General features: G+C 37.6%; 2 protein-coding genes and 1 long non-coding RNA gene across 3 annotated transcripts in view; 1 reads left to right on the top strand and 2 right to left on the bottom strand.

The window, feature by feature from the left end:
• Positions 1 to 15,143, bottom strand: part of LOC148908698 (uncharacterized) — a 55,158-nt gene that overhangs the window by 8,048 nt on the left and 31,967 nt on the right. The window lies entirely within an intron of this gene.
• LOC116297873 (uncharacterized) lies at positions 1,678 to 6,400 on the top strand. The gene is made up of 6 exons (XM_031706185.1): positions 1,678 to 1,753; positions 2,359 to 2,520; positions 3,366 to 3,451; positions 4,110 to 4,196; positions 5,186 to 5,247; positions 5,412 to 6,400. Exons 1-6 carry the CDS (start codon positions 1,744 to 1,746, stop codon positions 6,280 to 6,282), a joined length of 1,278 nt encoding a protein of 425 aa, XP_031562045.1. The 5' UTR covers positions 1,678 to 1,743; the 3' UTR covers positions 6,283 to 6,400.
• On the bottom strand, positions 11,245 to 15,009 carry LOC116297871 (uncharacterized). Its single transcript, XM_031706184.2, has 2 exons — positions 14,705 to 15,009; positions 11,245 to 14,370 (listed from the first exon to the last, which is right to left on the bottom strand). The coding sequence occupies exons 1-2, from the start codon at positions 14,828 to 14,830 to the stop codon at positions 11,260 to 11,262; spliced, it is 3,237 nt and encodes a 1,078-aa protein (XP_031562044.2). The 5' UTR covers positions 14,831 to 15,009; the 3' UTR covers positions 11,245 to 11,259.

Here is a 15,143-nt window from a genome sequence, read left to right as displayed (position 1 = left end):
TGCTAGCATAACAAAATAGCGAGAGAAAAACAAACTAAAATACGGTCTGCGGGTAGGCCTACGCTTGAAGGCTTTCCTATAGGATTCCGTTCATATGTAACATATCCGAATATTTATAAACAACTGCTTAAAGCGGAAAGCATAGCTTTGTTTTCGAGGCTAGTATTATACTATTGTGAAGATTTCTCACGAAAACGTTTTTAGTTTGGTATAAAATATGTTTTAGCCGGAAAACAAATATATGAAAAAAGTAAAGCAAAAGGCTTTTCTATATCACAGTCGAAATACTGCTAAAGTTACAACATTTATTTTTGCCTCCTTTGGTCAACTGTGTACGATAAATATTTTTGGATAAATTCTATTTTTATCCATATGAATTTGAATAAATAAAAAATTTGTCTCCTGCTGCAAAAAAATCATTCAACTTGACATTTTTTTACCATAATAAATGTGTGAAAATAAGTAAAACTTACAGAAATCAATACGTACTAAATGAGGATGTATATATTGAACTAATAGTAATAAAGATGAGACAAGACAGTCTGTCTAGAGAGCAAAAAGCTAGAGCATTTTTAACTTCTATAAAACTGCGAGTTCTCTGAGACCATCTGATCGCATTAGGCAGCGTTGAAAAGGAAACCTAGAACTGGTACAATATGAGAGTAAACATCTCTTTATCCGTTCTGTACTTTCATCAATTATTAATCAAACAATGTTTTTATTCTTAATATTCGTTCTATATATTTCTTTCTTTTTATCTTACTATCAACTCTCTTCAGTTTTTACTACGTTTCGTTAGAGTAAATATCCCATATCTATCTATATATTGTTTTCATTTGTTTTGCAATATTGCTTTGAACCCCTGGACAAACTCACACCAATTTTTCATATTATATCAGTCCATTTTTTTCTACGAAAGAATCAACAATATGCTAGAATAGAATCAAATATAAGCCAAATAAAAATATTTTTAGCAATTGTAAATGTTTTATAAGTGGTAACTTTGAATTGACGTTTGCTGTCAGACTACGGTGTGTATATGTCATTGGGCTAGCTACACTCGCACGATTGTAAATGTTTTATAAGTGGTAACTTTGATTTGACGTTTGCTGTCAGACTACGATGTGTATATGTCATTGGGCTAGCTGCACTTGCACGATTGTAAATGTTTTATAAGTGGTGACTTTGATTTGACGTTTGCTGTAAGACTACTGTGTGTATATGTCATTGAGCTAGCTGCACTTGCACGATAGATTGATAGACTGCTACGTCTATTTAATCTAATTTCTGGCATGAGCAACAATCTGAGACAACACAGAGATGATACTTTGTGTTATAAGTCCATCAGCATATTCCATTTTCACGCTTCCCCCTCCCCTTCCGCCCACGCGTTGAATGTTGATTCCATTCTCCAAAATTGCGTGGCGACTTCACTGATGGAATGAACATTGAGGGTTGTAATATAGGTGGGAGGGATATGAAATCCTACGTTCATGCGTGCGTCATTAACCTATCGAATTGTTTCAATAAATTGAGAGCTACGCTGGTTGCGGTAATGTAACGTGGAGAGCGAGAGATAGAGGAGATAAGAGGAAATCATTTAATTTTAATATATTAAAAAACCTATCTTTATAAAGAGTCTCGTTATAACAATTTTGACATAATCATTTTGGGCTTCCTGTGTACATTTTGCTGGCTCATGAATAAGGTCAGCGGTACGATCCTTCATCTTCTTTTTCCAAGATGGAGGCCGGTAAGTAGTTTTGGATTTTCAATCTCTTTTCTCGAACCTTAAAACACCTTAAACAGCTAAAATTTAAGTGGCTTTATCATTTTTACTAAACATTCTTAATTGCTATTGGTTGTAATTCGTGTCTTTATCAATTTTCTTGGCGAAATTAAAGAAAAAAGTTGATCTGTTAGTTGAGGTTGATTGTGGAAACATGCTTGTTTAAATCCAAAATTCAAAACTGTACCCTGCATCTTATAGCATCAATATGATAACGCAGTACCGAGCTCACTTATGTCAAAAATACAAAGATTCAAAGGCAGACATCTCGGTTTTGTAACAAAAACTTGGCTATATAGGATTTGCAGTTATGTAAAGCCACATACTGTAAGCTTATGTAGTTATACATCGTTATACATGTGGTAGACAAAAGAAAACCTGGAACGATGTACGCTTAACTCAGCCCTGAATTTTTTAAAATCCTGGTTTATAAACTGATTGATATATAGATCTATGGGTTATAAATAAGTATTGAATGCGGGTTGATCATACAGAGAAATCAAAATTGACAGAGCAATCAAAATATTGAATGCAGATTGATCTTTGATTTTATTATGTTTTTCATTCAGATTTGGAACTTGATTCAGAAGAAAATGCTGGACTAACAGCTCAGCCAGTCAGAAAAAATATCTCTTTGAAATTGAAAACAAAATCCAAATCCACATCAGCTCTGGGGAAAAGCAAGAAAAAAGAAAGTAAAAGTTCTGACAGGAAAGCAGCTGCACTAGAGGGTGAGTGGTCGATATACTCATAGGAGGCTAAACCTGTAGGAACGAATCTATAATTAAGAGTGTATGTCTGTAAGAATCAAACATATGGTAGGAAGACTCAAATTTCCCAATTTGCTCTACTTTCGCTCCATATTTTGAAAGCGAGAATTGCCCCTGAAGCTCAAATTTTTTCCCCCTTTTTCTCGAAAACAAAAAAGTATCTTTAGAAGCTAACCACACAGCATTTCATTCTGCATCATACACTGCTTAAATCCAAATGTAGAGTAAATTCGAAAACTTGAGCCTTTCTGCAGATTTCAGATTTTGTTTGATTCTTACAGGATTCTTAAGGATTAATTACAGAGATACAGGTATTTACTGACTAATACCACATCTATATAAAATACTTGTTTCTGATTGGTTGGTTAACTTTTTCTTTATCTGTGCTAGTACCCTGTAAGTAATTGCATAGCGTGAGCACAATTAATTAATTGCACATATCCAGAACTTTTTACAGTGTGTTGTTTCAAACTCAAGTACAAATCACCTTTAAGTGATTTGTACTTGTGTTACTCATTATTTGCTATCATTTTTTTACTTCAGAAATGTGTATTTTATTTAGATGCATTATTACAAGGAAATAATACCTTAGTTCTTGAAGAATTAATGAAATATACCACTTGCATTTGGTAAAAGTGGCAAATGTCGGGTATTTTTCATTAATTCTTCTCTAACTGTGGTATTTTCTATACTTAGAAAATGGTCCAATATTTTTGTATTTTTAGCAGCCTGTTACCATGAAAATTAGCTATGTTTTGAAAGATTTCCTGGCTTTCATAACCTTGTTATTGTTTTGTTATTTTTAGGTGAAAAAGAAGCAAGAAAGAAGCAAAGATCACCAGCTTCATCTGGACCTAAACCACAAGTGAAAGAACTAGAATGGAATCACAAGGTAAAAATAAGATATACTAGATGTCATGGGTGAGATATTGTGATGTTATAAAGTTTGTGGCAGTGTGCACTGCTGGCTTCACACTTGAATTTAAACTGAATAAACTAGAGACATTACTGCGAACTCAACATAAAAGGTACTGACTGATTGTTTTTGATTGACAGCAGCAAAAAACTAAATTTCAGGGTGCAGCTTTGAACTACCGAGTTTGCAGAATGCCGAAAACCACAGTAAATACAGCTAGCATTAGATCCTGGTCATAAATGTAAACCATTGGCTTATACTCATTTTTGAGGGTTTTTAATATGGGCTTATGATCTATGCATATTTGGAATGGAAAAATGTTTGGGATGAATGGAAACAGTTATTTATTATTTTATTTTCCCTTCCCTATCATTTTTTGGAATCATCATTGCCTTGCAAAAGGAAAATGCAAAATGCAAGGTACCAGAAGTGGGATTCTATGGTACTTACTGCAGGCATCTCCTATATACCCTATATTTCCTATAATTTGCATAGGATCCTATAAAGAGCATATATTTAAAGAAAACCTCCTATATTTCCTATAAATAGGACAACTGCTGAGTGATACATTTACATTTTACACTGTTTAGCATATTTATCAAAGGTAATAAAATGGTACTCCTTTTTTCAACAGATTATGATCATTGGTCAAAAAGTTCAAGATCCTCTGCTGCACCTATGTGAAAAGTGTTCACTTCCAATACTTGTTTATGGCAGACTGGTATGTTACATAGCATTGCAGACTAGTTCACCCAAGATGTTTAGCCTACTGCATAATAGGAAGTTTTTTGCCCAGTGTATTTCAAGGCTCACAAAACACGAACATAAGATACTACATAAAGTAAATTTTATGGAATTTGAAGTCTAACAAAGCAATATTTAGACTTGAGCATAAGCTTTCTTACTGGGCCCAGTTGTACGAAGCCAGGATAGCACTATCCAGTGGATAAATCTTTATCCAATGGATAAGTCGATGCTGTTATCCAAAAAAATTATTCATTGGATAAGATTTATCCATTGGATAGCACTATCCAGGCTTCGTACAACCGGGCCATGGTGGTGGTCTTAACTGTCTCAGGCGAACCTGCCACTGGGTGAATCTGCTACTGGGCGAATCTGCCACCGGACAAATCCAACTGGATACCATTATATACTAAATCTGTATTCCAGAGGGGGTTGGGTAGGGACATTATTTTGAGTTCCTCCTGAAAGGTACCCTGCTCTAGTTCATTAAAAAAATTGGGTAAAATGTTTAGTGCTTTTTAATCAACCCTTTATTTTGGGATACAGCAAAAGTATGCCTCTGTCTGCTCATGCCTTTTATGTATCCTGGCTATCTAATTGTTCAATCATTGAGAAAAATTAAAAGTTGTCCTTGATTTACGAAGGTAGCCAGTGGCTAACAAACTTGTGGCCCACGTTCTGTGGTTGGAATTTAGAAATTGATTTTTCTGGAAGGAGGAGGACTTGAAAATCCAGAGAAAAAATTGAAGCAAGGAGAGAACCAACAAACAAAAGCTTTACTCAAGTATGACACTGAATCTGGGAATCATAACTGGGTTGTATTGGTGAGAGGAGAGGAATCTCACCCTATTACTCCTGTGCGTGTGGTAAAGGTTTTGCCATTGGTTATGGAATGCTTTCAGTGTTGTAGGACTTTCATATTGCAGCAATAAGTATTTTTAATTTCATATATTTTTGTTTTTTTAGAGCCCATGTAAGCATTCATTCTGTCTCTCTTGTGCAGAAAAGGGTGCAGGAAAGTGTCCAAGGTGAGTTGAAATAGACCTTTCTTGGACATTAATTCAATAGGCAGTAATTTCATCAAAGCCCGTGTTAAACGAATCTCATATGTTATGGTGTGATCAGATTTGCTGTCAGTACTTTACACGAAAAAAGCTATTTCAACCCTTTCCATCATGTTCTTTTTGCTCAGGTGTGGCGAGGGAGTTCAAAGGATTGAGCGTGCACCACTGGGCAGTGTTTTCGTGTGTTCATTTGGTGGTAGTCGTTACGGTATCTCAGGATGTCGTCGCAGCTATTTTTCTCAAAGGGACCTTCAATCGCACATTAAAAGACGTCATCAGCGTGAGCAAGCGGGAGGGGACAGCGACGGGAACGAGGACGCTGAGACTGAAGTAAATCGCGTAATTTTCCCTCCCGCTGGAGGCGGGGTACCTTTCTTCATGCACCCCCCTCGAGAAAATGCTCCAACTGCTGTTATGCCCCACCCAATAGCTGCGGGGGAAAGACCTTTTAGCAATGTCCCTCTTCCTGGAGCAGTCTCCATGGAAACTAGACACTTTGTACAAACAATCCCACGTGATGCGTTTTATATGGAAGCTCCTCGTCCCCAGCCTCAGCATCCACCAGTCAGTGGGTTTCCTGCACAAGCTCCTCCGCAAGTGGCTGCTGCTCACATTTCTCACGTCCAGCCTGGTGTTTTCACACACCCAGAACAACCTCCTAGATTCGAAGAGATAAGAGCTGAACAAAGAGTATCTCGACCAATCCCAGTACAATCCAACATGGATGACGGGTTTGGACGACGAGGATCAGGGGGACCTGTTCCAGGAGCAGGCTTTCGTTTTCCAGGCCCTGAACCAGAAGCACGACCCGGAAATTGGCAGCCAAGGTCAGAGGGTGAGTGGATGCAGCAAGAAAGACCTCCGGTCAGGAATGAAAGGGAATGGATCCCACCTCCAGGAAGGACTGAAAGAGATTGGGTTCCACCCAGATCTGATGGTAACTGGACTCCACGTGGTCGCGTCCCTCAAGGGGACCCTCATTATAGACCAATGTTTTAGGGAAAAAAAAAGAAAAAAAGAGTGATTGTCAGAGAAAACCGGGCAGAGGCAAAAGATCGGGGTAAACCGATTTGCACCAAATGTTCAGCAATAAAAGACTATCCGATTAGATGACGAACCATGGTAGTTAAAGTTTCGTTGAGCTTTTTTTCCCCGAGATAGACCACCCCCCTCGGTTTTTGATCGTGATCGGCCTTTGCGATGCCAAAATCTAAGGCCAAACTTCAACCTCTCAAAAGTCAATTCTTCTTTATCTCTGCAAGTTTTAATATTTTGTTTGGGAAATTGATCATATGATCGAGAAGTCTTGAGGTTTTGAGTCAAATACGATGAGGTTTTAAATTTTGACCCGGACTTGAACTTTGCATACAAAGCCTGTTCAATTCACGATCTAAAAATTCGTCAACTTTCAAACATATTTTCTCAAAAGTGCGGCAGTTACTTTTTAAGTGAATAACATTTTTCCAAAGCTCTACGTCAGAGCTTTCAGAAATCGTAAAGTTAAAATTGGGATCTAAAATTAAACGAACGCGAGCAGCTTTCAAAGTTGGCAAAAATCGCCTTCTGAATTTGCGTAATTGCAAGTTGCGTAAGTGTTTACTTCCGGTTGACACAAGGCTGCGTTACTGACTCCCGTCTTCGACAATACAAAGCTTAAAATTTGTTTTCAAAAACAATTTCAACTAGAATAACCTTATTTTATCCAAATTAAAGTTATCTAACGAAGAAATCCCAAGTAATACGACTCCGTGAGTATTAAAAGACTGTTTATATAAAGCTAATTTACATAAATTTTACGGCAAGACTACTTTATTTGCATTTTATAAGACATATTTAAAAAAACAGTTTTCTCTCTGGGAACGCATGACTAAGACTTAAATACTACAATAAAAGAAGCAAAAAGGCACAAATTATTGCACAAACATTATGTTCGATTCGTTTTCTCAACGTCGTTTTAATTAATGAATTGTCATGGTTTTCCTTGTAAAGTGTAACGCAATACACTGAAATGATTAGTGCCGTCATGTAGACGTGTCCGATCGCTGTAACCACACATATCAACCAATTTCTAGATCTGAGATTGAAAGGTTGTTAAATTAAGTTGAACTGAAATCCCGATACCGCGAACAGTTATATCTAGAAACTATCTACCATTATATATTTATACTTACTTTTTATACTTCCGGCGCCTAACATGGCAGCCACATATTCTTTGTCTGTATATACGTTATTGTTTTTTATGGTTTGTCGCTGTTATGTAGTCCCTTTTTCTTATATTGATAATTATAACATTAATCGTCATTTGGATCTTGAAAGAAGTAAATCTCTGCACTTTGGTTTAGTGATTAATTCAGTGGTTTCAAGTTCATCTCCCTGGAATGTTTGTCAGTTAACTTCGTTTCGTCTCAAATCTGGTTTCTACAAGTCTCGTATTGCCGTTGGAAAAATATCTAAGCATGGTTATACTTCATTATCTATTCCTGGTCATGATCCTCCAACTGATATTACTATTTCTATGGATATTCATCGTAATCCTGGCCCTTCTTCGTTTAACTCTGACCTCAAGACTACGGTTCAACGACTTCATATGGTTCATCACACAAATAATTATCATCGTTCATTGGATATGCCTCGTCTTTCTTTACAACATTTAACATCTACACCTGTGTTATCCCATGTCTTTTATGGCCATAACAGAACATCGGTCCTTAATTACAATAAAGAAATCCTGGATTCCACAGCTGGAATTTCAAATCTTAACCGTCAACTGCCGTTAATAACATACTCAAGAGCAAATCTTTTCGAACTTCGCCGTAATACAAAAGCTCCTTCATCTTGCTGCTCCTCTGCTCTTAAGGAATTAAAGCTTTTTCGATTTCGTGGCAAGCGAGGTGGTCATCGTACAGATCGTTCTACAATTTCATCATCACCTGCTTCAACAACAAACATTAAAATTCCTGCATCACTTGAACCTGCTTCAATTTCTACCTCAACTGCAAACTACATGAAATTTTGTCTCTTAAATGCTCGTTCAATAAACAATAAATCTCTTTTAATTAAGGATTATGTTGTTGAAAGAGACATCGATATTCTCGCTATAACTGAAACCTGGCTAAAAAATACTAATTCTGATTTTATTGTGCGTGATATTTGTCCTACTGGTTATTCGTTTTGTCATGTTCCTCGTCAAAATCGTACTGGTGGAGGTGTTGGCATAATGTATAAAAATAGCCTGAAAATCAATCATCATGTAACAATGTCTCACACGTCTTTTGAATTTATGGAAATGCTACTTCATCATCAATCGTCTACTTATCGTATTGTTATTGTTTATCGTCCACCCTCTTCAAATAGCTTGCTATTTAATGATGATTTCACTACTCTCTTGGAACGACTGGTTACAGCTTCTGGCAAACTGGTAATTTCTGGAGATTTTAACTTTCACATCAATGACACTAAAGATAATAATGCTAATCGCTTTATGGATTTACTCGATTGTTTTAATCTGACTGTCCTTGATCCTGTTTCACCTACACATAAAAGTAATCACGTTTTGGATCTAATCATTACAAGATCTGATGAAAAATCTGTGACCAACCTTACTGTACACGATCCTGTTTTATCTGATCATTATGCTGTTCATTGTATGTTATCTGTAAACAAGCCTCTACTTCAATCAAAAAGCATTTCTTATCGCAAGCTTCGTGCAATAGATGCTGATTGTCTCCAACAAGATATTATGAACTCTGCACTATATCAATGTCCTGCTACTCAACTATCTGATTTGTGTACTCAATATGACTCTGTTTTATCGTCTATTTTAAATAAACATGCTCCTTTACGTTCTCGATCCATCTCCCTTCGCCCAAGAGCTCCATGGTATACTGACGAAATTCAAATTAATAAAACAAAGCGTCGTAATCTAGAAAGACGTTGGCGACGTTCCAAATTAGAGGTTGACCGTGAATTATATGTTGATCAATGTAATGTTGTTAAAAAACTGATTTTTGATGCAAAAATGAATTTTTATTCTAATTTGATTACTGATGCTGGTTCTAACAGTAATGATCTATTCCGTTCTATTGATCGATTGCTACACCGTATACCTGAGAAAAAACTACCAACCTCAACTTCATCCACAGATCTAGCTAACAATTTTGTTTACTTCTTTAAAAACAAAATCGTTAACATCAGAAATGGCTTCGTTCCTACGTCACATCTTTCAAATGATTTCTCTTATCTGGATTCACCTAAACTGGATTGTAAAATTGATTCATTTTCGCCTATCTCTATTGATGAATTATCAGCCATTGCGAAAAAGATGTCATCTAAATCCTGTAGTCTTGATCCTTTTCCTGCAAGTCTCCTACTTGGACATTTTGGTGCATTACTGCCTACTATATGTGAAATCGTTAACCTGTCACTTCAAACTGGTGTTGTTCCATCTTCTCTTAAAGTTGCTGTTTTAAAACCGTTACTGAAAAAACCATCTCTTGATCATGAAATTTTTGGAAATTATCGCCCTATCTCTAATTTAAAGAATATCTCCAAGATTATTGGAAAAGTCGTTTCCCTTCAGCTAAATGATTATCTGTCTCTGAACAATCTCCATGAACCATTGCAGTCTGCATACAAAACATTTCATAGCTGTGAAACTGCTCTTCTTCGAGTACAAAATGATATCCTCCACTCCATTGACAATCGTTCTTGTGTTGCCATGCTACTCTTGGACCTATCTGCTGCATTTGACACAGTTGATCATCAAATTCTTCTAGATCGTCTCCATACAAAATTTGGCATTTCTGGCATAGCTCTTCAATGGTTTAAGTCCTACCTCACTGATCGCTTTCAATTTGTTTCCATTGATGATTTTTCTTCTGAAGCCCTTCAACTTGATTGTGGCGTACCTCAAGGTTCTGTACTTGGTCCTTTGTTGTATCTCCTTTATACTTCTCCAGTAGCTGATATCCTCCGAATACACAGAATGTCTTTCCACCTTTATGCTGATGACACTCAATTATATATTCCTTTCTCCTGTAATGATGATTTGTCCCTTAATGATTCCATGAATCTGATTGAAAACTGTCTATCTGATATTGATGCTTGGATGACTACAAATAAATTGAAACTAAATAAAGGCAAAACTGAATTCCTGTTATTTTCTTCAAAGCACAGCCCACAGTTAACTCTTCCTTCTCTTCAATTTGGTTCTGATGTGATAATGCCCTCAATGCATGCTCGGAACATTGGTGTCATATTTGATACGCATCTTACTTTGGTTCGTCATGTGAATAATATTTGCAAGTCTTCTTTTTATCATCTCAGAAACATTGCTAAAATAAGAAAATACATCTCTTTGAAAACAACTGAAACTCTCGTCCACGCGTTCATATCCTCCAAACTCGACAACTGTAACTCTCTGCTCTTTGGCTTACCAAACAAACTCTTAGATAAACTACAATCTGTACAGAATGCTGCTGCCAGAATAATCACTCTTTCCCATAAACATGACCACATTACACCTATCCTCGTTAATCTGCATTGGCTACCAATTGAATCTAGAATCAAATATAAAATCCTATTACTTACTTTTAAAGCTCTTCATGGCCAATCTCCTATCTATATCCGGGAACTCATTTCAGTGTATAAACCGAACCGTAATCTTCGTTCTGCATCACAAGTTCTTCTATCAGCACATTCTTATAATCTTAAATCTTATGGTCATCGCTCCTTCTCTGTGGCTGCTCCTGAACTCTGGAACTCACTTCCAATATCTCTCCGAAATGCATCAAGTCTTGCCTCATTCAAAACTGAACTTAAAACTTATCTCTTCAAATTAGCATATTCTTTGTAAATAATTTTATTTTGTCGTTGTCTTTGTCGTTTGTTTACTAGCGCTTAGAACAGATTTGTATTTGCGCTTTATAAATAAATATTATTATTATTATTATTATTATTATATAACTACTCCTCCAACTAGGTGTTCTTGCACGAGCATACAAGTAAGAACTGTTCAATTGGTTCTACGTATGTCCTTTTTCTTTTCTTTGGCCCCTCAGCTTGAATTTCCAGGCTTTCGCAAATGGTTTGCAGATCAACTATCTGGAGGTTATTCAGTTTCCCTTCATAGGACAACTGACACAAATTTCTTTTTCCAGCTGTAACAGGATGACTGGGGACATTCATGTCTTGAAAAACAGCATTTCTAAGGCTTTCTAATGACTCCTCGGCTTCTAGAGCTTCTATGTCCTCATCTGATAGCTCGATTTCCTCATCGCTCGGATTCATTTGCTGTTGTTTCCGCTTGGCTGACAGACGCGAGAAAAAACTCTTTATTTGCTGTGCTGTCTTCCATTCCTGTGGCTTGAAAAGAGGCTTTCCATTTCTGTCTTTTACTTCTTTCATTTCCCTTGAAACTTGAGAGGGATCTACTTTCAGGCCCGTTGCCACACCTGAATCAAACTGTTCGATAAGAAATAATTTGGCTTTCTTTCCTAATTGTTTCCATGTCCTCGTGCTCTTTAATGCCCATCCAATAGCCATTTCATTTTCTTCGATCTTTGAGTGCTCTTGTTCTTGGTTGGATCGTGGGACACTCTCTGCTGTTGTCCCTACAAATTTTACACCAGTCACTTTCTCAGCCCATGTTTTCCTTACTGAGTCATACATGGATTCCTTCTCAGTTGTTCTCACGTGCTTTCCAGTGTCCATATGTGCTTCTGCTTCATCTCTAGTCTTGAAAGTCAAAATGCAATCAGTCTCACTGCATGAGTAGATGTCGTGCTTGATCACAGGGTTTTCGGCATGCCGTGCAGCTACTAAACCAAGTTCTCTCGTGCGGGAGCTAAATGGCTGGACAATTTCTAAGCCAGTTTCCTGTTGGGCCTGAACTTGAAGCTCCTTGTACTTGATCAGACGTCCTGGTCCGATGTTAAAACTTCGCCAGGCTCGTATCCCATGTTTTTCGTAAGAAAAATTGTTCAAAAGACTTATTCCTGGTATCTTGTCATCTTTACCATTATCTCTCAAAGGATTTACTTTGGCTACAGCAACTCGACATCCTTTGAGGCCACCATGTGACTCGAGAGCTTCTTTCATATTCTCGGCTGAAGTAACATCATGCTTTTCGTTTACCCACCTTCTGATATGAGCTTTCATTGGGGCAATTTTGCGGTTGCAGATGTCCTTTCCTGCTTGAGGATCTGAAAAGTCGTATCTCAAAGGCGTAATACCAGTTCTCTTGCCAATGTATGGTAGGCTTAGTAGAAGAAGGCCATTGTGGTAGCATGAAGCATTATCTGAGCGCATGTAGGCTTTCTTGATGGAAGGATAATCTTGTCTGACAGCATGAAACAGGTTTTCGACAATAGATGTTACTGAAAAGGCATCTTGAACGCAAACATTAAAGAGATGTACATAGCACTCAACGTGGTATGCTCCGTCCTGTTTGGTGATTACAGCAGAGACGTGCCAACTTCTCCCTTTCTTGCCGAAGAAGTCGCTCATGCGCTCTCGATAACGCTGGGGTAGGAACTTCATAGCCCAGTCCATAACGATTAGGCAAACGTCATCAGTGAGGTTGGATAGGGCTTGTTGCTTTGCTTGGTCTTGATTGATGAGTCGCAGTAAATGTGATTTCCAGGCATTGATAGAACGAATACATTCTGCAACTTCAAACCTCTTGATTGCTCGCTGTTCTTCAGTATATGTAATCTCGACAGCCTCGATTTTTTCAGTGATATCTTGAAGAACGCTTTTTAGGGATTCACATCTTTCGCATAATACATCATGGTTGTGTTGACAATCACTTGACAAAGCAACAACGTTTGGGTCGCTGAGGGCATATTTGATGCAATGGTCTTTACAGTGCTCGTTACTGCTAACATGTGACTTATAGTCAGCCTTTAAATACCTTCTCCCTTCTACCAGTTGTTTTTGAGCTACTTTACCCCATTGCTCACCAGCTCCGTTTTCCACGAGGGAATCTACTACTTTCATCACGTTATCAAAAGCCTCAGTCCCTTCTGCAGTCAGGTTGTCTAGTCCTTGAAGAGACTTTTGCATGGATGCAGAACATACTTGAAGCATTCTCCATAGCGATCGATCACTAGCTGGCTGGAACTGATGGAACACGCAGTAGCTTTTGTACTGAGAAATAATTCGTGATGGTATCATCGTTCTGATGACCGCCGGAATCAAAATATTTTCTCCTGAGTCGAGCTTCATGGTTTTGGTTCCAAAAGCAACATCTTGTAAGAATTCTGGTTGGGATATGTACTCTATAAAATGGTCTACCTTTGCTTGTTCGATTCTTTGGCGAAAGAGAGGTTGAGTAGACACAGTCTGACCTTTCCCTGTCTCGATGCCATGTATACGTGCCTGGTCGATTTTCCACTTTGACAGTCCAGATATTAATTCTTGAAGTTCAGTTTTTGTAAAATCGTTAGCAAAAAGAGACAGAATTTGCCTTTTGATTTGCCATGACGCTGCTTGGTTGTATGCTTTCACAAGAACATTCACCAACCCTTCGGTTCCATCAAAGTGAAGCCTATTAGCACTACCAGTTGGTTCGATTCCAGGTAAAGTTCCTCGTTTGATTGACTCCCACAACTTGTGTTCTTGGCCAGGGCTGAAAGTTGTCAGCGCAGTTGATATCATCTCCTTTGCTTTTCTTGAATAATATTTTTGTTGGGTAATGGAGATGTCATCCCAAGAAGTATTTAACGTTGATAATACAGGACTAATGCGACCACTGCTCATCTCGTTGATCGCTTCATTCAAGGTGTGTCGTTTCTGCTGTTGTAGCTCCATTTCATCTTCCCATATGCTGACTTCCTGGTCAGGTACAGTACTCTGTGATGACTGCGACGATGTTGTTTCAGTCTCATACTGAACTTGCGGAGATGGGGAACTTGGTTCATACTGAACATGCGCAGATGAGGTACTTGGTTCATACTGAACATGCGCAGATGAGATACTACTTGGTTCACACTGAACACGCGCAGATGAGGTACTTGGTTCGCAGAGGTTATCAGACTCCAAGGATGATAAATGAAATGGTGCTTCATGCTCTTCTTCACGAAATACCTGTCAAATGCATATGGGAACGATTGAACTAAAGTGCACAGGAAAAACAGAGCGAAGTCTAGCGAAAGAAACGGTATAAAAGGGAAAAGCAGTGCATGGAATCACTGGCAAAGAAAACGTAACCAACAGTCAGGTGATCTAGCGATACATTTGTGACAGAAAAGATTAAAGTATGAAATATACAGCCTACCATGCACTTCCTCTTCCGCTATCAATGTCAAAGATGTCTATGTTAACCTGTACCCAAACTTTCGTGTTAAGTTCAATGTGGCCATCTAATCAAGGGATGGTTTAAATGTTTTTATGAGCTTGAATATGAAAACAAAGTACTCACTACTTTAATTCCTTCCTGAATTTCTTTGCCACGCCTTTCATAATGCATATGTCGGCAGGTTTCGCAAATGGTTGCAGAAAAAAAAGTAATGGCAAAGAAAGCAATATTAAGCCTTTGAAACATCATTCGAGACAGATAAAATTGGAGGGAGGGATTGAAAATGAAAACGAATCTTTAAAAAAAGAATGAAAAAATATAATAAACTCAAAATTTAGCGTTTGTCAAGGGAAAAAAAACAAAAATCAGAATGAAAATTAGAATGAGAATGAGAATTACACTGGACGACAATGAAAATGCAAAAAGAAAAAAAAAAAAAAAAAAAAAAAAGAATTAGAAAAGACGGTAAAAATGAAAATGAGAATGGAATATGGAATCAAAAGCCGTACTCACTCTTGAGCATATCAAAAAGCAGTATTATCGATATGACCAATACTTACCA

Source organism: Actinia tenebrosa, unplaced genomic scaffold (genome assembly GCF_029948245.1).
Source record: "Actinia tenebrosa isolate PJP-AT-01 unplaced genomic scaffold, QUT_ActTen_1.0 PGA_scaffold3__52_contigs__length_22856419, whole genome shotgun sequence".
Classification (NCBI taxonomy): Eukaryota; Metazoa; Cnidaria; class Anthozoa; order Actiniaria; family Actiniidae; genus Actinia; species Actinia tenebrosa.
The sequence above is the reverse complement of the archived record's forward strand: the minus strand, read 5'-3'. Positions and strand labels throughout refer to the sequence as shown.